This window comes from Lonchura striata, chromosome 4, assembly GCF_046129695.1.
Source record: "Lonchura striata isolate bLonStr1 chromosome 4, bLonStr1.mat, whole genome shotgun sequence".
Classification (NCBI taxonomy): domain Eukaryota; kingdom Metazoa; phylum Chordata; class Aves; order Passeriformes; family Estrildidae; genus Lonchura; species Lonchura striata.
The window spans coordinates 43,842,277-43,868,084 of record NC_134606.1 but is presented as its reverse complement, the minus strand read 5'-3'; the positions used below and the strand labels follow the sequence as shown (position 1 = coordinate 43,868,084).

At 43.7% G+C, this 25,808-nt stretch overlaps 2 protein-coding genes across 4 annotated transcripts in view; both read left to right on the top strand.

Moving 5' to 3' along the window:
* Window positions 1–10,959, top strand: part of MFHAS1 (multifunctional ROCO family signaling regulator 1) — a 35,320-nt gene extending 24,361 nt beyond the window's left edge. Inside the window, exons 2-4 of one of the 3 annotated variants that reach the window (XM_077782937.1) lie at window positions 4,536–4,662; window positions 6,852–7,294; window positions 8,778–10,959. In XM_077782937.1, the coding sequence (XP_077639063.1) occupies window positions 4,536–4,662; window positions 6,852–6,855 (131 nt within the window). In that variant the 3' untranslated portion in view covers window positions 6,856–7,294; window positions 8,778–10,959. Of the gene's footprint in view, window positions 1–4,535; window positions 4,663–6,851; window positions 7,295–8,094 lie in introns of all 3 variants that reach the window. The other 2 variants (XM_077782936.1, XM_077782938.1) reach the window with 2 other exon arrangements.
* A 2,014-nt stretch (window positions 10,960–12,973) lies between these two features.
* Window positions 12,974–21,575, top strand: ERI1 (exoribonuclease 1). The gene is made up of 7 exons (XM_021532594.3): window positions 12,974–13,085; window positions 13,689–13,864; window positions 15,949–16,159; window positions 17,481–17,564; window positions 18,210–18,319; window positions 19,394–19,508; window positions 20,679–21,575. The coding sequence occupies exons 1-7, from the start codon at window positions 13,011–13,013 to the stop codon at window positions 20,919–20,921; spliced, it is 1,014 nt and encodes a 337-aa protein (XP_021388269.1). The 5' UTR covers window positions 12,974–13,010; the 3' UTR covers window positions 20,922–21,575.
* The last annotated feature ends 4,233 nt before the right edge of the window (window positions 21,576–25,808 follow it).

Below are 25,808 nucleotides of genomic sequence, written 5' to 3'. Positions count from 1 at the left end.
TAGTCAAAGGAGGCTTGACAGAGAAGCACTTGAGGCTGTGATGTAAAGTCTATCTCCAGTCAACCTCACTTGGCAGTGGTTTGTGTTGGAAGGCCTTCAGCAAGGAGGAAGAATGAGAAGGGATTTAGGGTAAGAGAACATGAGCTTTGAGGCTGCCCTAGTGAGTCCTTGGTTGAAACAGCTCTGGGATGGAGTAAGTGGGTCAGTGATGAAGCAAGGCAAGATGTAGGAACAGCTTGGTTTTGGCTCTCGTGCCCTTGTTGTAAAATAAAGCATGAGCAATATATCGTCAAGGTGCCTGGCAGACTGAAGAGAGAGAAGCAAGACCACAGAGCTGGGGTCAGGTCCTGCTCATCCACTGCTGGCTGTTTGTCCCAATGGGGCCCAGATTCTGACAGCATGAAAATGATTAACATCATCAGGCTGATACTGTGCAAATGTACTGTCCTGGGAGCTCTGAGCGAGAGGAGGTAGCGTGACAGGCCGGATTAGAGTATCTCATCCTTATGCTCTTGCAGCAGATTCATGATACATGAACGGGGAACCTTGGGCCACTTTTCACAGCCACTGCAGTGGGGACTGCATGAAGGCAAGTGGTCTAGGTGGGATTTTCTTCCTGCATGCCAACCTTCCTCTCTGTTAGGCAGCCAAGTAGGCTTACAGCTGACACTGTCTGGCTGCCAGCGTGGAGTAACCAAACACTGCTACAACTACTCGCTTTTCTTGCTGTCAGCGTCTCTCCTAGCTCTCGGATTTGTCACGGGTATCTGGCATTTCACGGGTATTTTCTAAAGGCCAGAGAAGTGTGCTTTGCAGCATGCATGGGTCTGATCACTGGCATGAGCTTTGAGTGAGACTGTGCCTGTGTGTGTTCTGGGATAAAACAGTGGCAGTGAAGAACATCTTGCTGACATAGAAGTGACTGCTTCAGGTGAGCTGGCTAATGCTGAAAGGAAACAGGCCTTTCTGGTAGAGCTCTGGGAAAGGGTGAACGTTTGTTCCTGCCTTTCTCTGCAACTGCCCAGGTGTAGCACATTTCTTTTAAATGATGTGGGCAGCATGACTCGCTCAGCCCATCTGCCTGGGGGTGTTTACAAACCAACTTATGGCAGCAGCCAAACTGACCATGGTAGTTTCATGACAGGATCTTGTTTTGTGCCTTAACCTTAACTTGCTGGGCAGCACATTTTACCAAGCTGTGGAGACCAATTTCTGTGCCAAAACACCAGGAGAGTTGTCATGGGACAGATACAACTTTCTCCACTATTTGTGCCATTGCAAAGAGAGGCAGCAAAGGAGCATCTTCTCAAGCATTTGCTCTCTGTTTGTAGGTGCTTTTCACTAGGCTTGGCAGGTGCCTCTCTACTATCAACTGATCTGGGATTTAGATGCATCTAAACATCAGGCCTTGATCATCAAGTACCCAGCATTAAAGTGCCTTTAAAAATAGGGCTCATGCTCTTAAATCAGATTAATAATCTTAGTCATGCAGATTTGTCTGCTGAAAAATGAAGCTGTTCTTCACGTGCTTGACTGTCATAGTCTTTAGCCTTAAGAAAAAGTAGTGGAGTTTTGGTTAAAACCTTATTGCTTCTGTGGAAGTTAACATTAAAATCTAAGTCCATGTTGAGACTAAGATAAGCTTCGTGGTCGTGTGTGTGCTATTGCAGGCAACCTTTCAGAGAGGGCAGGCAGAACTGAGGTTTCCAGTAAAATTTGTGACATGTAGGAATGTGCAAAGAATGTAGAGGAATGTGCAAAATACAGTCTGTACATAGGGGCAGAACAAGTACTGCAGACACAAGGTGCTACATTTAAACTACACTTCAATTTACCAATTAAGCCAAGCAAACACCTCCCCATGCCAATCACCTTTTGTATCAATCAGTCATTGGATCTCCTCTTTCCCATCCTGATGTGGCCCTGAAGACTTTTATTGCTTTTATTTTTATTACCGTTTGAGTAATTTCTGAATAGAAATGTGAGGTTTCTGAAACCTCTAAGAGATTCTGGGCCTGGAGGGTTGTATCCAAGTAGCATGTCTCAATGCTAGTTTGTTATAGTATACATTACAGTGCATATTATAATGGCATTTGCACTGGCTTTTATTCAGTAGTGATATGAGGTGTTATTTAGATAGTTATAGCTAGTTCAGTATTGTGATGAATTTGTGCGGCAAAGATGACCAGTTTGCAATGAGAAGGGGATAAGAACAGTATAGTAAAGCAGCAGGATATCTTTTAGCTAAGAAGGGGATGACTAGTAAAGATGCATAGGTGACATGTCCTCTTGGTGTGTGATATGTCTTACTGAGAAATTGTAAGAAAAGTCTTTCTTCTGGGGAGCAGCATGTATGTCAGCAGGATATGGGAGTGGGGCTGGAAGAGATTTGGTTGGGGCTGGGTACAGGGTAAGGTGAGCTTTATCCCAGAGACAGCCTAGAGAGGATGGTAAAGCCATGAAGAAAAGGAGGGTGATTGAAGAGCCATGGCAAGGGTTTTGCCTGCAAATCAGACATCTGGTTTACCCTACAGCAATCTCCTCTCTGTGAGAGATCACCATCTAAGTATTTCTAAAGTGGGAAGATGGAAATAGAATGAAGGTTCAAGCAGACAGACCAGTCTTATTGCACTCCTCTGATTTAAGATCTACTGGTTATTATCCCTGTCTTTAAAGTGCATAATGGTGCACTGATTTTGTGACTCGTTTTTCAAAGATAGTGCTTTCAGTACAGTTATCATTACTGCAGTTTGGAAGTCAGCCTGGGGTTGGAAACCTGGGAATTGTTGGGAGCTGGAGTCCTGTGGTGTACATGCTTGATGGGGCGCAATTCTGCTTTCAAAATATGACAGCTCACGTAATTGAAGGCGCTGCCTTGCAGACTAAACTTTGAATTGCAAATACCATCACATTTCTTCTGGTTTGGAAGATGCATCTTCCTCACTTAAAAGCTGCACTGCCAGTTCAGGTTTAAATGTAGATGTGAGGTGAGGGGAGATACTCAAACCAAATGTGAATTCAGATTGCAAACTATGGGAGCAAACTGGAATTGCTGGCCCTACAAGTATCTTGCATGGGGAAGTGTATGTATTCCTTGCCAAGCCCTCCCCTCTGTTTTCACTATATGAAATGACATGCTGTTTTCTGAAAGTGAGAAGAGAAGCAGAACAGGGAAGGAGAAGAGGGAAGCTCCATTTGTAAGGCTTCATGCCCTGTGATGGGGCAGCCTGTTATGCTATTGCTGCACAGGCTGAGCAGTACTTTAAAGTGTGATTTCTTTTCTGTTTTTCCTGGAGTGGCCGGCAATAGTCACTAGACAGAAAGAGACATTTTCTGATGTTTTTTAACAGTAGAGGAATTTATTGCAAGTGCATTTAAAAATAGAGGAGTCGAAGGACCATCTGTCTTGAGTGTTTTAGTGGAAATGGGGACAGCTCACAATGGCTGTTTGATTGATGGGTCCAGAGAGTTTTGTGTGGACCTATGGCTGCAGCCCACTTACAGCTGGCCTGCCTCTGTAGAGAAAGTCACTGATCAAGCCAGTTGTGACCTGGTGCCTCTGCTTTGGGTAGGTCTGTTTGGCACCCATGCAGGCAAACTCAGAATAATTGAGCCCTTGCTGGTCATCTCATATTGCCTTTGAGAGCTGACCCTCCTCCCAGAGGTGGGTCAGCTCTCAAAGGCAATATCTATCAGAAACACCTATCAAGAGGTGTTTCTGGTGCTTTTGGGTGTCTAAGATGTAGGTGGACTACTCTGAGGAGATGGCATGTTGATGACTGGGATATCTGCCTTGCTGGGACCAGTCATGTGTGGAATGGAGCCAGGAGGAAACTTGATTTGCTCTGAGCAAGCTGTTGGGGAGTGTTTCCCAGGACTGGGCACATCTCAGCAACTGCCTTTCTTCTTTCACTGTGCTGACCTGTGTCTTGCCTTGAACTACATTCTGCAAGGGTGCCAGCAGTGAGGAGCTGCCAACTTGGCACTTGAACAGTGGAGCTGACACAAGTCACTTCACAGAGGGATACCAGGCATTGTGAGAGTCCCCCACTGCTAGTGACTGAATACAGAGCTCATATTGCCTCCATTATGGAAGAGCTGACAGCTGGGAGCTGGGATTTGCATGCTCAGCAGAGTATAGCGTAGCTAAGGGTCCTGACAGGATGCAGCAGCAGTCCCATAGCACTTGTGGCAAATGCACCCAGGGAGAGGGGCATTAGGGAATCTTCCATCTAGATGCTCTAAATCCCTAAGGAGCTCTTGAGGCTGTGTGCAGTGATTCAAAGCAGAGACTGGAAAGATGGGAGATGTTACGTGTGTGGGGAGCAGCCTGTCTTAAAGCTGTACTCCGGACACTCACCACAGTTACCTGTATGGGACCTGCTCATTTTGCAGGACCAGTAAGCCCTCTTGCAGTGCTCACCTGCATCACTCATGGATGTTTACCTGGTGAGGGGGTGAGGAAGGGCATACTAAATGCAAAAATTGCTGTGCACATATGCTTAAAAATTTTCACTCTTTTCCTTTATTCACAGGAGAACTGCTGAGTCAGCCGAGACCAGAGGGACTGACGGAGATCATCTGTCCCAAGAACGGCAGCGAGCGAGTTAATGTTGCCTTGGTTTACCCCCCCACTCCTACTGTGATCAGCCCTTGTTCCAAGTGAGACCAGAAAGCAGACCTATTCCCCTGTCAGTAGACACCAGAAAGCCTACGTAAAACATGCCCTCACTAAGCACTTCTTTCTGGAAGATAACAGCCCCACAGCCTGGGGACTGTTCTAATTATTTGTGGCTATAGGCAGCCCACTCAGAGGATAAGAAGTACAGTGAAATGGGCTGAGGTGTTCTCTGAGCTGTGCTGTGGCAGATGCAAGATCAGGAGATAATGCAGTCATAGGTGGGTTTTGGTAGGATGGGACCTCAAGAGATTTCTGTACACCCCTTTCTCAAGCAGGACTACTTGCATAGGCAGGTCAGGTTCCTTGGGATCTTGTATGAGAGTGTCGTCCTTGGATGACAAGGATGGAGGTGCCACCATCTCTCCAGACTTTATTCTGGGACAGAACTTCCTTCCTTTTGTTCCATCTGATTATTTTATTTTATTTTATTTTATTTTATTTTATTTTATTTTATTTTACTTTATTTTATTTTATTTTATTTTACTTTATTTTATTTTATTTTACTTTATTTTGCTTTATTTTGCTTTATTTTGTTTTGTTTTGTTTTATTTGCTTTCATTGCCATAAGATGCATTACTGGCTTGTGTTCAACATGTTCTCCACCAGATCCCAAGCCAGCAGGACTCCAGGCTATGGTGGTGCATGGGGTTGTCTGACGGAATCTGTGGTATTTAAATGATCCCAAGATTGTAGAAAGTCTCTGTCCTTCAGCCTCGCTGCCAAAGAAGAAGTCGTAATTCATCTGTGCTGGTTTTCAAGGTTGTTTATTCTTGCTTATTTGTAACATGTTCTGCTGCCCTGCCACAGGTCTGTCCTGCAGGGCAGCGTGCGGGGCTCTGCCCCTCAGTGTGATGTTACAAACATTATATACCAGAAACTACCTGTGCTATATTTACAATAATGTGCCAATATCTGTCACCTACATTGTGTCCCCAGCCTAAACCAATAGAAAATGCCAACATTACAGTAAAACATGGAAGACATGAAGAAGAAGAAAAAAGACAGGAGACACCAAATTTCCTCCATCTTGCCTCCTTTGAACCCTTTATCTAGAATCCTAAAATTCTACTTTTGCACCTGTACCACACTAATTATTGCTTATATCAAACACTCGGAGCTTGTAATTCATCCTGTAAAATAAAACTCTTTTCCAAGGACAGAGATCAGAGACAGTGTCTCTTGGGGCTCTGTACGGAGGGGTTTCTGACCCCCTGCCAGGGTCCCAGACCTTCCAGGGCAGCCAGAGAGGGATGCCCTGGATTCCCACAGTTGTCCTATTGTAGCAGTAGAGTTATACACTTGTCCTTGTTGAATTTTACAGCACTGTTGTTGGTTCAGTCCTCCAATTTGGTGAGGTCCCCTTGGACAGGAGACCTACCCTCTTGTGTATATCTATGTATAGCCTATATGTACTTCACAGAGTGGAATGTGCTAGGAAAACAGAGCTGTATTGTGATGGGAAAAAATGTGGAACAACACTCATGAAAGCAGCCAATGCCTTGGCTTTTTGATGCATGGGTTGTCCAGCAAAACAGAAATTCAGGTGTGGTCTGTCTAATCGGAGTGGCACAAGGGAGTTTGGTAGGGAGCTTATAGGAGTAGCTGAGTGTCTTGCTGGTGTCTGCTGCTGTGCTGTATGTGAATGCCCGTTACTTTCACTTCAGTGTCTTGACAGTAGCTTTAGATGCTGTTCTCTCTGTTCAGTACCCTCCCATTCCAAAATACCACTCCTGGTAGAGAATAGTTCCAGTGATGGGTGGTTATTGAGCTGTCTGTGAAGGTGACATTGAAGTGCCATGTGGGGCAGAAAACAAAGATACCCTGATACTGAGCCACACGTCATTACTGCCTGTTCATTTGGTTCTCCTGTGTGTGTGTGTACTTGGCACAGCACGTTTCTAATGTGCAGGTGCCATTTTTATTGTACTGTGCTGTCAGGCTATGCCTCCTTGTCCTTTAGCCTGCTTTCCATAATGTCTGTTAACTGTGTCCCAGTTTCATAGTCACTCTCCTGGCAGGAAACTTGTGTTCTCAGAAAGGTCTGTGTTACTCTTACCTCACTTCACGCTCCCTATTTAGAAGCCTAGAGAAAATCATGTGTCTTGGGTTATTCATCACAAGCACTATGAACCTTGCTATATTACTTTTTCTTTATCCTTTTCTCTTCCAGATAAACCGTCAGTGCTGGTGCCAAAGGTTTTCCATCGGGCAGAACATGGCTGATGCTTTGCAGTGCTCCCATCTGTCCAGTTGTGGAGTTGATGCTGACGGGGATCAATGGGACTTTGGACTTTGGACCCTGAAAGAAATGCTGTGGGGCAGGGGCAGCTCCCAGGTGGGGGCCTCATGGCTGGAGTGGATGAAGTCATCATCTGGAGGTTGGGGATGACAAGGCATGAAGGAAAATGCTTGCTGCAGATGGCAGGGCCGCTGGCCGGAGGGAAAACACTGGGGATAGGTTTCTGTGGACCCATTGATCGTGTGTTGAAAACCCATTTGGATCTCATGATGAATGTAAAAATGTTCTTGGTATACCATTTAATTCAGACCTGCTTGGAGGAAAGTCTCTTGAAATGAGCTGTAGCAGGATTCCCTGGATTTGTTCCTGGACAAGTGAGTTTTGTGGCAGTTGGCCAAAGCTTTGCTGGGGAGTGGGTTGGTACTGTGAAGCCTTTAAAATTGCTCCACCACAAAAGAATTGGCTGTGTCCCATTCAGCAATCTTGAGTGTGGGCTGGCAGAGAAGCAGGCTGGGAAATGTTTCCTGCCCTGTGTGTTCACATATGTTGTGCCATGAAGTGGTGAGGATGTGCAGTGATCACGCAGGGACAAAAGCAGGGCAGTCAGTGTGCCTCTGGCACATGCTATTTATTATCCCTAGTGTTACCGATATCTCTGAACAGCTGCTGGTCTGCCATGTCTGGGTGCTCTGGTACTGCCATTGTGGTACTCTGTGCATTGTGTCCACTGGAGCACTAAAAATCTAGATCTTGGTCGTCCTCCATGGAAAGCCACAGGCATCTTTGTGCAGAGATCTGGTGAAGCAGTGTGTGGCTGTGTGATCCCAATCCCCTTGGGCTCACATTGGCACCTATGCTTCATAAGCAGCCATCTTCCCTCTCCAGATGTGGGAAAGGGCAGGCTGAGCACTGGTACCAAAGTTCTGGTTTCTCCCCCAGCTGTGTGGCTTTGAAGACTTCTGAGATGTTGCTGGTAGTTTGTGCCCTGCAGCTGAGCCCTGGTAACTGTGTTGAGTCCTGCTCCATGCAAATATTTATTTAATGTAAATCAATAGGAGGCGAGCATTTCCACAGCCAGGATCTCTTCATCGGATGGTGGGGGAGGTCTGAGAGATGAGGAATTTAAAACACTTGTGTTAATGTACAGCTCTTAATTTTTGCTCTGTGATGGCAGATCTGGGATGGGTGTTACAGGTCAGCAGGCAGTGCCCACCAGGATGTGATCTGGCCAGGCCTGCAACCACTGCAGAAGAGTGATGTGTCCTGTTGGGACCTGCCGCAGTTGCACAGATGATATTCCCTGGTTTCTGATCCTTCAAATGCCAGCCTAATGTGCGAGGCTGTTAATCTTCCCATTGGCAAGAACTTAATGCTGGGAAAGCAGGGCAGAATCCACTCCAGCAGGAGATCCAGAGGCCAGGTAGAAGAAACCAAGCCATATACGTTACTTTAGGGGGAAAAGCTGCCAAATAAAAGCTGGCAGCTCAGTCAGCTTCCTGTCTCTTCAGGGTATTGTTCCAGCTTGGGGAGGGTATCTTGGGCTCAGATTTCATGTGTTGAGCTGCTATCTCTTATGTCAGTGAGAATCATTTATTGATTGTGCCTCCATGTTGCTGTGGATAAACTGGAGACTCAGAATTGTCTGTGGTGGCTGGAGAAGGTGAAAGGGAGGTGAGATCTTTGAATGGTGCTCAGGAATAATGCTAGGAAACTCCCTTGTCCTGAGTCTTGCTGCCCATGAGACATGCCTGATACAGGCAGAACTTGTGCTAGAGCATTCCCTACTGTCACCTCCCATGCTGGGTGGCCTTCTCCTCCTGTTGTGCTGCTACTCATCTCTCTTTCCGTTCTCCATAGGAAGAAACTAGCGATTTGTTGCTGTGAAGTTGCGTGGAAACCACATTGTAAAGAAACCACAAACTGGAATCCTTTTCCAGCCGGATGCCTGTTTCCCGTGTGCCCATCTGGTCTGGGATGTGTGAGCATTGAAGGAGTGAGAGGACAGAGCAGACATCTTACAGCCTGCTCCTTGGGACCGCAGCCCTCCTGCCGGGGCGTGCCACCTCTGTGGGAGCATTCCCTGGCCTTTGCAGGCATGCAGGCTGCTGCTGTGCGCTGAAGCCGTAATGCCGGGAGTGTGGCAGTGTAGAGATCAATCTAGTTGGGTCTATTGAATACGACACAGTGATTGCTCATCCACCCACTGTTTAGTAACTGGTGTAACTGTGTATTCATCCAATTTTTTTTAATATGCAAAAGCCATTTAATTTTCTATGCAGTTCAGAAACATCCTGCCTTTGCAGTTGCCAGGTGGGAGATCCATGCAGGAGAACCAAACCAAGCAGCTCATAGTACTTTTGATTTTGCTGTCGCTGTCTTTTAAGGATGCAGCCTTGGATCCTCATACAGTGTCCCTTTGCTGAGCTCCTGCCTCAGACCCCACATAATATCCCTCAGCCCCAGGGATGAGGGCCCTGTATTTTTGAAGGATCTGTCATTTTTCATTAATCAAGCCACAAGGAAAGAGGGCTTGAATGCATTGCCCTAAGAGCAGATACCTGAGTTCAGAGTATGTATTATGTTCCAGTTCTTATCCCTGCTCAGGGAGTTACCACAGTTAGAAATTACTAAGGCCTCTGTGGACCACTGTGCAGCCTTTACTGAAGATGTATTATAAAGAGGTCAGAAAGGACTGGGGCATCAGCTGTCTCCCTGTGGAGCTGTCAATGAATTTAACTCCTTTGGAATAGGAGGAGAATCTCCTGGCAGTCTCTAGATGCCTACTTCACCCAAGATGATTGTACTGGTTTTGCTTATTGGTTTGCAATCCCTTGCTTGACCAGTTTTTGATTTCCTGCTGAAACTGGTTCAGACACATTTGGAAGCAGAGCTAGCGAGCTGCTTTTGCACTCCAGGACTTTCAGCAGCTGGAAGATGTCTGGAGTACCTTGTGTTACACTCTGAAGCAAAACCTGGGATTCAAAACTGCATCCGTCCAAGTCAAACTCCCAGGACAGCAGCCTTGCCATGTCCCTAAGCAACATACAAATAGGTAGAGATGAGAGAGAGTGAGCTCAAATGGTGATGCTGCACACCTAGGTCATTTTAGGGCTTACAGGAGTACTGGGAGACTTTTGGCAGCTGCAGAGGGTCCTGGGTGATGGGACACCTCTGTTTTAACTTTGCTATAAGCAAAAACGTCTCAGAAGTAAGATTGTTTCCAGTCTGCCACAAGGCCAGGATCCCTTTGACTAGTCTCCTTTCATGGCAGTGCTGTTCTTTCTGCATTGTCTCTGCTCTGTGCTTGGGGGATTCAGCTTTAGAAAGTTAAACTGAAATAGAGGCTAGTTTGGGATTTACCCTGCCTTATAGTCTCTCAGATCAGATGAAAGAGACTAGGGGCTGCAGAAACATGGGTCATCTCCTTTGCAGCATCCCCCATGCCACAGTTTTATGATGGCTGTAAAAACTCAGTAGTGTATTTGGATGCTGCTTTCCCAGGAACTCCAGATGTGCTTGGCTGTACTGTAGCACTGGAACTTAAGTGGGATCCCTGTTCTTTTTCCCATTGTACCTCTGAGGCAGCTAAAGTTTGTCCAAGCAGTTGAGGCTCCTCACTGTGAGGAGTTAGATACAGTTGTGTCAAAGGGAACTGCAAATGTTACTTAGGAGCTCACTAAGTGAGATGAAAATCCACTGGCTCGCTCCTGCAGAGCCAGATCCTGGAGCTCAGTTCCTCTCACGCCCTTTGGATGGGATCTTGAGCTGTCATTCCTTGGAACAGCTGTGCCGGGAGGTGGAGATGCTGCACTGCAGTAAGCACAAGAAGAGGCAAGCAAGTGGGCCTCAGTGTAGCACTCATCACACGCTTCATGGCTCAGTTCATGGACTGTAACTGCAGGTATTCATATAATCTACGTCACTGGGCAGGACTCTGCACACACACACACATGCATGCCCAGACATACGCGCACCACACCTCCACTTGCCCACACGTCCTCGCCAAAATGACTGAAAATAAAAGTGATCTCAATCTCCAGGAGAGTCCTGGCTGTGTGATTTGTTTTTCCTCTTGCAGTGCCTCCTTGGACTCTAGCTCTGGAATGGTCTGCACTGGCTGTAGATCTGTGCTGTAGCAAAGTCATGGGGAGATTTGCCATTGAGTGAATCTGAGCATGGAGCCCCATATTTAATATCTGTGAATCACTGCCCACTTTAGCAGGGCAGGTGTTTCTGGGGAACAGCTTTTTTACTCACTACCTTTTAAGGTATTTTATGGGTTTGTGAGGCCAGCTCAGTGGCTCTCATTGGTATCATGTTGTTTGCATTTGTGAAAAACTTGGTTTCCTGCTCATGTTCAGAGCAGGTTTTGGAGGCAAAGTAGTAAGGCAGATGGTCCTCTGTTTGGCAACAGGAGCATTTGTGGCAGCACCAGGAGGATGAATTAAAAATGGGAGTAAATCCCTTCCCACTGCTGCAGTTTGACCCCATCTGGCAGCTAAGCATCATCACAGCTGCTCACTCACCACCACCTCCTGGTAGGAAGGAAAATAGGAAAAAAGTAAAACCCATGGGTTAAAATCAGTTTAATAATAGAAGCAAAGTAAATATAATAATACTAATAATAGCAATTGCAATGAAAGAGAGAGGAATAAAACCCAAAAAAGATGAGTGATGCACAGTACAATTGCTCACCACTCACTGACTGATGTCCAGCCAGCCCCTCCCCCAGTGATGGGGGATGAACATCAGCAGCTCCCAATCAACTCTTCCTCCTCCCCTCCATTTATATACTGGTCAAAATGTTCCATGGTATGGAATATCCCTTTGGCCACTTCGGGTCAGCTGTCCTAGCCATGCTCCCTCCCAGCTTGTGCAGCTTCTCACTGGCAGAGCACGAGAAACTGAAAGGCTTTGACTTAGAGTGAATGCTACTGAGCAACAACTAAATCATCAGTGTATTATCCACAATATTCTCATACTAAATAAAAAAAAAAAAAAAACAAACAAAAAAAAAACCAGCACTGCAGCAGCTTCCAAGAAAGCTAATATTGCAGCCGGAAGCAGGACATGCACGTATAGCCCCAAGCCTTTGTGTGTGATCTCACTTCTGTCATCACTCAATGTGGAGGAGACAGACCTCTGTGGTACGCCCACCCGATGATGACAAATGCTACACAGCAGGTCTAGGGGAGGGGATGTCATCATCTGCAAGGAGATGCTGGTGTGCCACAGTGAGACGGGAGGTCCGACTGAGGGTGGGTGCTGGGGCCCAGCCACAGCAGGGCAGAGAGAAGGTTCTAGGCTGCTAAGTGACTGGCATATGTGGGGGTAGGTGTGGTTGCGTTAGTTGGGTGCCGGTACACATCGGCCTCCATCGCTGAGGGATGCTGGACAGCATTTCAGGACTACGGGAAGCACCAGCAGGAAATAAACTGACCTGTGATGGACAGAGAGATTTCACTGTTTTGCTTTTGCCTCCTGGCCAAGAAGAGCCAGAGAGCTTTACACGTCTCATGTCGCCCACCTCACCCTGCTTGTTGACTGTGGATTAAGGGATATGGGGAACAGCAGGCACGGGAAATTCCGTGGCAAGGAGGGGCTGGGGGTCAACTGCGTCCTTCTGGTGGCTGTGACCTGGCACCCAGCACGCCACGGGTGTCCCAGATCCGTGTTTCGGGTGCTCTGTGCAAAATCAGTGCCATGAGAAGGAGGACGGAGGCATAAATGAGGTGTCTGCCCAGTGTGTGTTTCCCGTGAAACGGAGAGAGGTTCCAGAGAGCTGCCGTGACCCCACGCCCCGGGGGAACCCCTGGACAGCCCCTGGGGGCTGAGGCGGCGGTGCTGCTGCAGAGGGGCAGGGCCGGCGAGACAGCGGGGGCTGAGGCGGCCCGGGCACGCCCGGCACACCCAGCGCAGCGCTCGGCGCCGGACGGGAGCGCCGGGAGCCGCGGCCGCACCCGCTCGGGTCTCACGGAGCCGCCCGAGCGCGGCGGCGGGCCGGGGCCGCTGCTCCGCCCAGGGGCGGGCTCCGCGCTCTCCCGCCCCCGACGGGCCGCCGTCCCCGCCGCGCTTCCCGCCGGCACCGCCATGGAGGAGCGGGAAGAGAGCCGCCCGCAGGCCGCCCGGGACGAGGCGGCGGCTGCTCCCGCAGCCCGCCCGCCGGTGAGTGCGCGGGGCGGGCGGCCCGAGGCCGCGGCCCGCCCTGCCCCGGCCCGCCCTGCCCCGGCGCTGCCGCCGCTCGCCCTCCCGGGCCCGGCCCGCCCGCGGCCGCGCTCTGCGCGGGCCCGCGAAGGCCGCGAGCAGCGGTCGGGAGCCGGGAAGTGCCCGTAGTTTTCCCTCTTGTTAATTGCTTTGTTTTTCTTGCACGCGTTGGGCACCGGCCTGCGTATCCCAGTCGGTGTGGATTCGGGTTATTTCAGTCCGGAGAAATCTCGCTGCTCGTGAAGGCTTTGCCCGTTCGCACCAGAGAACTCTTTCTGTTGAGATTAGGATGCGTATTCAAGTTTTGTCTCCAAGAGCTGCCCTTCGACACGGCTCAGGACACGGGCACCACTGCCCCTTTATTCTGTTGCTGTTTAGGAAAACATTGTTTCAGAGCAGGCGTCAGTATTGATTCTCTTACCATTCTATAAGCTGGTTCGCTCAGTTTGATCATAAGTGTGGTGCTTTTCTGCTTTCTGGTGCCAAAATGGGCTGTGAAATGCTCGCATGCAAGCATCTAGTTTTGAGCTTCTTAAATGACTTCCTGATTTCTCTTTCTTCTAGGGTAGACAACATTGTAAGATCAGTGATCAAGAAACTAATGGCAAAACCTCAGCTGCCAGTTCAAACGACTTCAGTGATCCGATTTACAAAGAAATTGCTATAACCAATGGTTATATCAACAGAATGACCAGAGAAGAGCTCAGAAGTAAACTCGCAGAGTTCAAGCTTGAAACCAGGTTATTTGTAAACATTTTGATTTATCTTTGAAAGCAGTAGAATAATGAGGGATGATTATTTTAAAGTTTAAAAATTCAGCACAAAGTGAAAAGCAAACACAGCACCAAACACTGTTTTATGTTCGATCTTGTTGCAGTTTTTGTTGTAGGATTAATGCACACCGCTTAATGTGTGCTGTCTCAACTGGCAACCCAAAGAAATGCTTGAATACATTACTGTAAGGTATTTCTCATCACTTTTTGGTCAAGGGGGAAAGAAGAACTGCAGTGGTTCTCAGGTGGTGCTGCAGACCTTCATCATACAGCAACTTGCTTCAGAACATCCATATTTTTATTTAGTGTACCTGTACGGATCTGATACTTGCTGCAAACTCTGTTCATGGGGCTCAGGATTTAATCACTGCAGAGGAGAAGTACCTTTAGATGGAGAGTCTGCTACTCTGAATACATATGCTAGAAAAATGTGAAAAAATGAATGTATTATAAGCTGTATTTGTCTTCACTGGGGCAGAGGCAAGGGAGTATAGTGTAGCTCCTGCTGTACTGGAAATGACCTGCAGGATTAACAATTCTGTGGCCAGGCAAGATACTGAGATATTGTAAAGATTCTATAGGCAGCAGGAATGAGGAAGTAGTGGTGGCGAATTGGTTTGATAAATTAATTTAATGCCTCATGAAGAGAAAATCTTATTGTTTCTTGAGAAAACTTCTGGTAAAACACATTAGATTTCTATAGCTATTTAGCAGTTGCTCTGATTTAAAAATTGAAAGCAGCATTCAAATCGTATATGTTGTGTTTGTGGCCTTCTCTTAGGTTATAAGTTTTCTATATGAGTTTTTTTAATTTAGTTGTAAATGCTGAAAGCTTAAAATTTTTCTTTTACCAAGCTAGGTTTCTTTTTTCAATATATTCAAGCAAGTCAAGTCAGAATATGTCTTACCTGTAAACAAATAGTGCATCAGTTCTAATGTAAAGAATTGAGGAGATTACCATACACCATCCTTTCCTTCGAGGTTATTGTGATAGTCAATCATTTCCTAATTTCAACTTTTTTTATAAGTTTGGTGAAGAAAGGTAATTTCCCCCTTCATCAGCTCCCATACTGTCTCAACTTTTAATGAACTGGTCATTGGCTTAAACTAGACCAACAGACCAGAATGAAGAAGAGTTATCTCTGCAGAAGCAGCTGATGTTCTCAAATGCGTGTTTAGCAGTTTGGTTTCAGTTCTTCTTTGTGGATCACTGGGCTGCTTTTCTGATAATACCATTTGCTACACATATCTCTTGCAGCTTCTGTGATTTCATTTGCAATGAATAATTTTGAAAATAACTTCTTTGGAAGGGTAAATTATCCTCATTTATTCAGCTCTGGTTTTGTACATGGCAGTTCTGGCATATGCACTCATATTAAAATGTTTATATTAAAAGGACACAGTAAGTAATTTCAATTGCTTCCCATGTGAATTTATTTATAGCCACAAACCTCCTGAAAAGCAGGATCTTGACCAGGAGGTTTTTCTGACAACTAAAATCTCAAATACTTTATTTTAATTGAGTTATTCAAGCTCAACTTTAAATTTAAATTGAGAAAGATGTAAAATGTGGATATTTAAGATGGATTCTGTGTTGTTTATGCCACTGATGCAGAAAGGCCTGGGGCATGAATCACTTCAGATAGAGGGCACAGGGGAATATGGGTGTAGCAGTATTTCCTCCAGGGCCACAGGTCAACCAGGAGTAATCTACAAAGACTTGAGCTTTGGAAGGGCTTTGGATACTGAGTCTTGCTAAAGCAGAGGTGACTGCAGAGTGTCTCTGTGCCATGCTTCTCAGTCTGTCTCTGGTATTGCATTGTGGGGGGTATCACAGCCTCTGCGTCATCCCAGAAAATGGGTTTAATGTAATGTAGATAATGGGGCTAACTCTCCTCGATGATAAACTGGAATTCAGGCTTCACATGTGCTGGTGTTCAAAATGAGGGTAATAAGTGTTGAGCTTTCAAATGTTAAATATAGCTTCAGTTTTACAACAAGGAAATAATTAAACAAGAGTGTGATCTTTGTCACTTTCCCTATTTCTTTAGAGGAGTGAAAGATGTACTGAAAAAGAGATTGAAAAACTATTATAAGAAACAGAAGCTGATGCAGAAGGAACACATTAGTGGAGAGAGCTGCTATGACTACATCTGTGTCGTTGACTTTGAAGCAACATGTGAAGAAGGAAATCCACCTGAATTTGTACATGAAATAATTGAATTTCCTGTTGTCCTAGTAAATACACGTACCCTGGAAATAGTAAGTGATCTGATGGCTGTGTTGGTCTTTGAAGTAACTTGTTTACATCAGAAAGTTCAGATTAGTCTTTAAGTAGATGTTGAACTTCATTAAAAATAGCATACTTTTTTTTCATAAGGGTTTATCCTCTGTGCCTCTTAGGTACAAACAAAACTTTCTCTTCTGAAAGCATTTTCCAAATCATCGAAGTAGATCATTCTTTTGCTGTCGACCCCCTCTATTGATAGGAGTTTCTCATGTATTGTTCCCATCTGTCCTTTCTTTCCCTGCTTTAAGGCCCAAAAATCTATTTCTAGGACTCAAGGCATTCATCATAATCAAAAATGATCAATTTCTGTGGTCCTGTATGAGGTGATCTAGAAGACACTAATGTAGAGATCTAGAAAGTGAGATTGAGTGAACTCCACTGTTTGTCAGGCTCAGCTGTTTCCAAATTGTACCAAACAGACCAACAGCTGTGTAACCTGTAGCCTCAAGTGCTCTGTTCCAGTCCAGCTTTCTTTTAGGATAAACTAACTGCTGCTTAACTGAAATTGAGTGACCCAAGTGAAACAGGATGTGCAGACACCTCTGACTAATGGTTCATTTATGAAGAACTCTTAATGGGAAGAGGATTTCCAGTAATCATTGCAATGCTACAATAAAGTATAGCTGCATGTATGACTTAACAGAAGAAAAAGGATTGTGCAGATTATCAGGATTGTTTTTATTGCTCTTCGAGTGGTTTTTTTTTTTTTTTGCCTGTCCAAACGGTTTTGTATAACAGCAGGGATTTGGGGCTTTATTTTTTCCATGAAACTTTCCTTCAGTCTTCACTCTTGTGTTGCTCAGTTTCCCAGACTGAGATTTTGTTTGTCTCTGCCTGGCTGGCATCCAGAGGTTTAGGACTTGCCTGAAGCTTCTGAGGTGTGCAGCTGGTTACTTTCCTTGAATTGCAGGTGAACCTTTAGACATACCACCTAAAAAATATAAGACTTTGCTCATGCCTCTCACTTATTTTTTTCCTTACTTTCACTCTTCTTTTCCCAGATCCTCTGTTTTTTTTGCAGTCTGTGCTTTTTACCTCTTAAATCCACATTCCCACTCTTTGGTGCCTACTGGCTGAGAGGAAGGCCATGTTCTGGTTGGAAGGCTATCTGTGCTGTTAGGAATCTGATGATGGCCTGTCAGGAGGCTCCTCCTGGCTCAGGAGGTGCACACTCCCTTTTGCCTGTAGCAGGACAAGTAGCTGCTGTTGCCCTTGGGCTGCAGGCGACACAGAGAAGTTGCCTTGCAGGCTGAATAGTGTGCTGCAGCTGGGTGATTGATTCTCCTGTTACAGGAGGATACCTTTCAGCAATACGTGAAGCCCGAGATTAATCCCAAGCTTTCAGACTTCTGCATCAGTCTGACAGGAATAACCCAGGTAATTTGCACTTTTATTTCTTCAGGAAGAAATTGAAAAAAAAGGGGTGTGTTGTTGATGTTTTCAGACTGGTAACCTTTAATGGTAGTATTTCATGGTTATTTTTCTGCAAGGCCTATTCTCTTAATCCTTGTTTTTTCACTCTCCCAGTTATCACAGAGCTGATTTCACTAAATTGGTAATTTTGTGGGAAAAAGTATTCTCTTTTTAATTCATGTGGAGAAAGGTAATCTTTAGTAGGGCAGAGCACCTTTTGAATTGCATCAGTTCCTCCCCTAATATTTTTGTTCTGAAGAGTTTAGAGTCTTAGGATGGCAATGCCTTGTGATAAGTGACTTAAGCAGGAGCCTGGGAAACAACCTCAAAGGTTTTAATCCAGGTTCAACTATGGACTAACCTTGTTACCTTTACAGAAGCTATTAGGAGGCTGGCTCTTGTAGCAGTGCTTTTGTGGTGCTATTTTTTCAGTTTAAAAAACCCTGTCCAGTCATCTGTTAACGTGAAATCTGATTTTATAAAGATTTTGATGAAGCCAAGTTTTTAATTGCCCATATACCGATACAGTTTATACACTTAAAGCTGAGGGATTTTTTCTGAAAAAATGTTCCTTGCTTTGTTGGTTTTTTTTTTTTTTTGTTCCCTTAGGACATTGTTGATAAAGCTGATATTTTTCCTCAAGTTCTGCAGAATGTTATAGAGTGGATGAGACAACGAGAACTGGGAACAAAGTACAGCTATTCCATGTTGACTGATGGGTATGTCCTTATGCAGCCTTCAGCCCAATCTAAAACTGCAAAATCACGTTTAATATTTTTGAGTGCATTGCTAAAGATGAATCAGGACACTGCCATTTCGCTGGTTTTATTTTATTTGAAGTTTTTGGTAAAATGGGTAAAGCTGACCTGAACAATTCAAAATGAAGCTTAAATCCATCAGATGGCGCCGTTTCTTTCCTAGTGGTCTGTATGCAACAGAGTGATGCTGAAGACTTTATACTTTGTTGTTGCTGTAATTCTCCATTTATATCCAGTGCATAATACCTGAAAACAACACTCTGCAATTTTTAATTTTTAACCTATAATTACATTGCTATCTTTGGAAGCAACAGTGAATTAAAAAATGAAAAGCAAAGCTGATCCAAGACTGGTTATATTACTGGGCCTAAATGTCTCTGAGAAATCCCCTCAGTGAAATTCTTTAAGGAAAATAGGTGCATTGAAATCTCTGTTGTATAGGTGTATATGCAATCTCTGTAGGTGAGATTGTATAGACAGCTAGAAGAGATAGGGGAAAAAAACTGTACTTTAGCTTGCAGCTTACAAACTTGTAGGGGTGTTTCCCTTCAGGAAGGTAGGCTGCTAAATAAATAGGATTATGATTTCACATTTTCATAGATACCTGGTTTCTCATAAAACTAGGTGCAGTCTAGTTTCAATCACCTACCTGAAGTAGAGAGATAAATGCATACCCAAATAATCAGGAAGATTTAACGTGTTGCTTGCTTCCCTGAGGGCTGTGTAAGCATCTAATTTAGTGGCAGTTTTCAGTGTTCATGTGGTAGGTGGAGTCGTTGGTGTGCTATTTTTTGTCCTAACTGTTGTGGACCTGAAACCATCCTGGTGAAAGTCTTGCTTCTGTCATTATTTTTTCCCCATGATTAACAAATTAATATTAAAAAATTCTTTATTGGGACTATAACAAACAAGCTTTTCCTAAACTGTTTTCATTCTACTGTTCACCAGAGACAAGACAACTTAGTTCTACAGCTGTGCAATATGTAGAACACAGGATTATATATGACTAATGTTTTCCTCTTTTGACTTCATAAGATCTTGGGATATGAGTAAATTTTTGAACACCCAGTGCCGTATTAGCCGCATCAAATACCCTTCTTTTGCCAAAAAGTGGATCAATATTCGCAAATCATATGGGAACTTCTACAAGGTTTGTACAAATTGCTGTTTCTCTTACAGGAAATTTTGGTTTAAAAGTCTAGAATGCTCTGTTGTGCTTGTCATCTCTACTTGTGTAGTATAAATTGTAACACTAGTTGCCTGGTGCCTGATTTTCAAATGTGTTTCATGTGCAGCTCTCACTCCACTAATTGCAGATCATATAGTTACTGCATTTTGATTTTAATCTTGTTTTTAAGAATTGGGTTGTGCTCATTGAAGGATTGTCTAAAAATGTTATACTGGTCCTCTTAGATCAAGTAGTTCAGTTGAAAAGACTGTCTTGATTTTTCAATTATTTTTTCCTGTTTTCATGCAATACACTACAAAACTAATTTGTACGAGTACCCTCATGGAAACTTGACTTTAGACAATGTAATGGAGGCAGGGAAGATTAGGATGTATCTACAGTGGAATCAAATTGTCAAGAGAAAAGTAATACTAAGTTCAGTGCTAGATCTTATTGCTGCTTTCTGTCAGTACCATAAAATGAGTTTTTGGAGATTCTAGCAAATTCCCAATCAGCCTACTCTAAAATACTTTTTTGGAAAGGGATTTCAGCCTAGCTAATGGTCTTCTTTTGAAGGGCTTTATCATACTAAATGTAACCTCTAGATAAAAGAAAGATTAACATTTAATAAGGGAAGAGCTTTGCTTTGTGCTGAACAAATCTTACAGGGTTGCTGTAGGTGTTGCTGATCAGGTCCTGTGAAGGTTGAAGGCATTCAGGAGCTTGATGTCAGTGAGAATCAGGAGCTTGGTGCTTCTTTAATCACTTAGAATTTAAAAGGAAAACCAAACTCAGATTCCCTCTGCAATGCCACTGTTTTTTGTTTTTTATAAAGATGGTTAAACTTAGCTAGGTCACGGCTTCCACCCTTGCCAGCACAAGTGTATCTTGAGCTGGTGCTGGTCAGAGGCTCTTGACAGGATCCCAGGTCTAGACAAACTCCTGTTGACTATTTCTCCTCTGTAAAAATGAGTGTCTGTCTCACCAAGGTGCTTTGAAGTTAAATAGTTAGTGATCTGACAGAAGGCAACATGAAAGTCATATGTGACTTTAGTAGGCTTAAAATCTGCATGTGTTTCTAGTGCATTGTGTTAGATTAAAAAGACTTGGTACCAAACCTAATCCTTGAATGTTACTCACTTTCTCCATCAGGTTCCTAGGAACCAGACCAAACTGACAATCATGCTTGAAAATCTGGGCATGAATTATGATGGGAGACCTCACAGTGGACTTGATGACTCCAAAAACATTGCAAGGATAGCTATAAGGATGCTGCAGGATGGCTGTGACCTGCGGGTGAACGAGAGAATTCACGGTGGACAGCTGATGACAGTCTCCTCCTCAGTCCCCTTAGAGGGAGCCCCTGCTCCACAGATGCCCCGCTACAGAAACTAGCAGCTCAGGGCTCCGCCCCGGGAGCTGCCCCCAGACACCCTCTAAAGACTCCAGAGCTTATTAAATGGCCACCTCTGCCAGCTTGTCTGCCATGCAGAATCCTAAAGCACCTTAACTAATCATCTCTGTTGAAATAAAGAAGAGCATGGAAGCTGTTTGTTCTTTGAAGCTATTACAACAATTTCTTTTTGTACTGATGATTTCCGTTGTTGTTTCCAACTTTGCTAGCAGTGAGGTGGTTATCTGGAATCCAGACGAAGTGTTAAGCTTTTAAGAACATATAATTTGAACACCTTCTAAGAGGGATTGGGCCTATGTGCTGCTGTTCCACCCCAGCCTGTGGGCAGTATTTGTTCACTGTGATGTACTCCAATGATATCTAGCATCTGCTTATTCATTGCACACAAATAAGCCATTCCTGGAAGAACTGAAAGAGCAGTGGTTGGGCTGGCCCTTCCTGATAAGGTACTCTGCTAAGGGCTCCTACCACTTATTTGGTTTTTTACAAAGTCTAGGAGAAATGGGTGTGCATTGATCAGTTCTAAAGCAGTAGAGGAGTACTCTGTTGTTTGGGGTTCTTCTTTAAAGGATGTGTTTGTCTGATTCCCCATCAAATGGAAGAGCTGGGTTTTGAATAAAAATTTCATTAATGTAGTATGATTGTATTTTTCTAACCTCTGTTTCAAAAGAGAAGGTTTTTTAGATTTTCACTTTAAGGATCCCATCTCCTATTCCTGCATGGCTGTCCTTCATTTAATGTTGTTTTTAGACACCATCAGCCATGTGCTCTTAAAAATGAGTGAAGTAAAAGTAAGTTAAAAACATGCCAAGTTTCAAAATTTCATGCTCTGTTATTATTACATAAAATTAAACAAGAAGCTTCTCATTCATGGCTAAAGACGTGTTCAGCTATTTTTGGTATCTACTTGTGTTTCTGCCACCATGAAGGTATGCCTTTATTACAAAATCTAGCATTGGAAGATTAATATAATTTTATTAAAGACTACAGTTAATGACTAGCAACTTCTGCTTATTCTCCAGGCCTCAGATAAGATGATATTCAAGAGAGGCCAAATTTGCTTTGTCTCCATGAGCTGTTACAAAGTACACCATTAATCAACTTTGCATTAGAATGGGTTGTTCTGAAAAGTGGAATAATGTATTTTGGTTGCTCTTATTTTGAAAAAAAAAAAAAAGAAGAAATTTGCTATCCCTATATTACAATACACCCTTTTTTACCACCTACATTCAGGACACAAATTAACCACTTAATAAACTTTGCTAAGGACACTGTTTGACTAATCAAACTCCTCCCAGCTCTGCTTCACTCTTCTGACTTTTAAACTGCATCAACTGAAATGTGAAAACTTCCATTTTAAATTCATGCAGGAGGAAGAAGTATTAGTCACTTCTCAATTGCTTCATATGATTTCTTTCTCGAGTCACAGGTTTGGACAGTCATAACTGCTTCACAGTTATGTTTTTTGGTATTGGTTTTTTTTTTCCCTGAAAGTTTTTTTATTGTATTGGGTTTTTTTTTTCCTGAAAGCAAGTAGTTGTTCTCTTCTAGAGAACTTTGTTAAACTTTACAGTTGTTCTTCCTTTTGTAGCCCTACTTGATGGATTTTCACAAGGTAAAATACAAATCTCTCTGTCAGCCCCTATTTTGTACAAATTCTTATATGCGTGCTTTCTTTGTGTCTGAGTTACTGTTGTACAAGTTTCTTTGGTAAAATTGAATCTAGTTTAGCAGATCTCTCCTGGGCATGGTGGCAGCCAGAGACTTTATCACTAGTCTTTATTTACAGGTCTGGAACCAGGCTCACAGTCAAATGAGAAACTTTTTTTTTTTTTTTTTACAGATTATACTACAGGTTGCTTAAGAGCTGACGTAATTGTGCATCATTTATTTTAAGTAGAGAGTTGTTTATTTTTGCTAAGTAACTTCAAAAAGATATTTTGAGATAAGGGTTAAATCATAACTGTTTTCTGTTTACTGCTTGAGTAGGTTGGGACGTTTTCTTTCAGTGAGCTGCAGAAATCAGTAGAATCATTCCAGATATTTTATCTTTAGTGGATTAATGTAAAACTGTAAGGTGTAAGTATTTTCACAGAATATTTTATTTTGTGATTTTGAGATGAAGTGAATTTAACAATGTTTGCTGATTTGTTTGAAATGTAAAAAATTTATTAAAATAATTACATATTTTTAAACATGTCAGGTACTGAATTTGGTCTGTAAAGCATGAGATGATTTCAATAGTCTTGGGGGTCTTGGCATCAGCTCGGCTCATGATTTGTCTTCTCTAGTGAACCAGCAACATTGCCATGGCTGAATGGCTTAAATCCCATTCACGTGACTAGTTCACAACACTCAGTAATGAAATAAATTTCCTTGGATACTTCACAGGGAAGGAGGCACTTAAGGAAAAAAATGGTTTGGTGATTTTACTAGTGATGCTCATACTCAGCCAAACAGTGTTTTTTCAGGTTGATGTCATTTGTTCATCCAAAGAAGCTTGCTGAGAGCATCTGCTGTAAATAATATTTTAATTTATTAAAAGGAATCTTCCCATGCTGGAAAGAATAATTGACAACTATGTAAAAAGCAATCTGATTTATTTTCTATGCAGAAAAAAAAGCATTCAGATGTTGATTGCCTTGTTCAAGTTAGAGGCTTTATTCTGTTGTTGCTTTTTATTTCACATTTCAGGAGCTGTACTTGAGTAATTCTACTACTACTGCAGACAGTGTTTGTGGAACAGTAGCAACTTTAAACAAAGGGATTGCAGACTAATTTCAACATGAGTGCTTTCAAGTAGATTTCTTAATATATATTTATATGAATGTGAGAGGGCTTCACAGAAGCTTGGGGTTATGTTAGGAGAAAAGGTTTCTCAGGTTAAAGAGCAGTAACCTCTCTGTCCCAGTGAGCAAATGCCTGAGCAAATGGGAAAGAGAGGTTACAACAGTTCGGAGCTTCCCATTAGCTCCTTGTTGGAGGTGTGGCTACAGGGGCTACTCACAGCAGCTCAGCTGTCCACAGAAACTGCTTTTGCCTGAGCTTGTCTGATAGCAAGATAATTTAATAGTTTGGTCTAACAAAGTATTTACTTCCATATTTTGTTGGAAATTAACATTGCAGTGAGGAGGGGGCTGTTCTGTGGAAATAAGTAAAAACCTCAGTTCACCTTACATTCTCATGGCCTTGGAGAGCTCTTGGCATTTCACTGCAGGCTTTGACTGCTCTTTGAAAAAGTAGTGTTTTTTCACTCATCTCTCTCACCCTCTCACCCTTCCCATGGCTGTTTTTAATTCCTTCTTTTCCCTTTTTCTTCCACTAATGAAAGTTTTTATCTTCTGGAGAGAAGTTTGTGCCAGGTAAGATCTGTGTATGCTCTTTCTGATAACAACTGACAGGCCCTATGAAAGAAATTGGAAGTCTTATGTGTGGAGGGTAGAGGAGACCCAGTCACTGACTGCAGGCTTTTGAGATGGGCTAGATGTATAGAACATCATTCTGCTGCAGCCAAGACCATTCTGGCCTCTTCTCAAGGACTTCATGTTTGGCAGCCCCGTGGGGTGGCAGTGACATCTCACCATGAGCATTCCCCAGGTGGAGATCCATGAGGCAGCTGGGTGTGGTCCGTGCATGCTTCTGCTCTGCCTTGCACCGAGCTGTGGCCTTAGCTGAGGAGCCATGGTTGGGAGCAGGCTAACACTTCATTCCAGAGCACCTTCCTCCAGCAGAAAACGGGGTGCTGATCTGCAAGGATGGATGCTGACAAGGCTTTGGAAGTTGAGCAGTTGCTTCTCTCTTGGGTTCCTTATAGTTCAGTCCTTTCAGATTTACAGCCTCCAATGCTGACTGGCTTTTGCCCTTTTTAAATTGGAAGACTTGGTGGTGTGGGAGAAAAACCTGAAGCAGCTTAAGAGGCGTGCTCTTTAAACTAAAGGAGTGTGACTGTTTTGCACTAAAGTGGCCCCATATGGAAAAAAGTATTTTTCCAGTGAATGGCAAGAGCCTTGAATGCCTCTTTATGGCACAGGTGGTCTCTGGGTGTGTTCTGATTAGGGATGTGATTCCATGGGTCAGGCATCTGTCTCCTCTGTGGCTACTCAGTTCAGGAGTGCCCATGGGGTAGCACCATGTTCTCCTGCTCATGTGATCTTAACTTGGTGTGGTCAGGACTGCACATCTTAATTGTAAATCTTGTGGTGCTGCTTGCAGATATATCATAGTGGAATTTTTGCCTACTTTCCTGGCTAAATTAGTGCTAATTATGACGTTTTGCTGTTTAAAGTGAATGGTAGTAGTGGTCTTGCATTGGTAAAGTACTTGCAGGTGATTCTGACCTCCTTTGTTTATTTGCCCTGTTTCAGCAATGTTAATTTTTAAAGAGCACATGTAGCCAGATGGATCCTATGAGCCAGAGATGTCTCAATAAGCAGGAATTGCTTCATTGTGGTTGTGTTCAGGTTTGGGGTGGCATGCAGCACCTGGGCTGCAGAGCATGACACACCTTCCCAGAGAGTCCCATGCTGAGCAAAATTTATTTCATATTAATTCCTAGCTTGAATTGGTAAATTAGCAAGTTGGATACTTAGGCTCTGTGCAGGATGAAAGCATTTTATATGCAATTTAGAGGCAGGTGTAGCAGCCAGCTGTGAGACTCAGTGTGCCCTCCTTTGCTCACTTGAAAACACTCCTGTTTGTGATTAATTTCTATTCATGCATATAGGAACTGAGATGACAGAGGACTAAAAAGGGAGAAGTGACATTTTACTAGTTGACCTAGGCAGTCTAGGCCAGATATTAACTGTCCATATAGTCTGAGCATTTGATACAGCTGAACTTTGACAACAAACTCTTTAGGATGCCAAGCA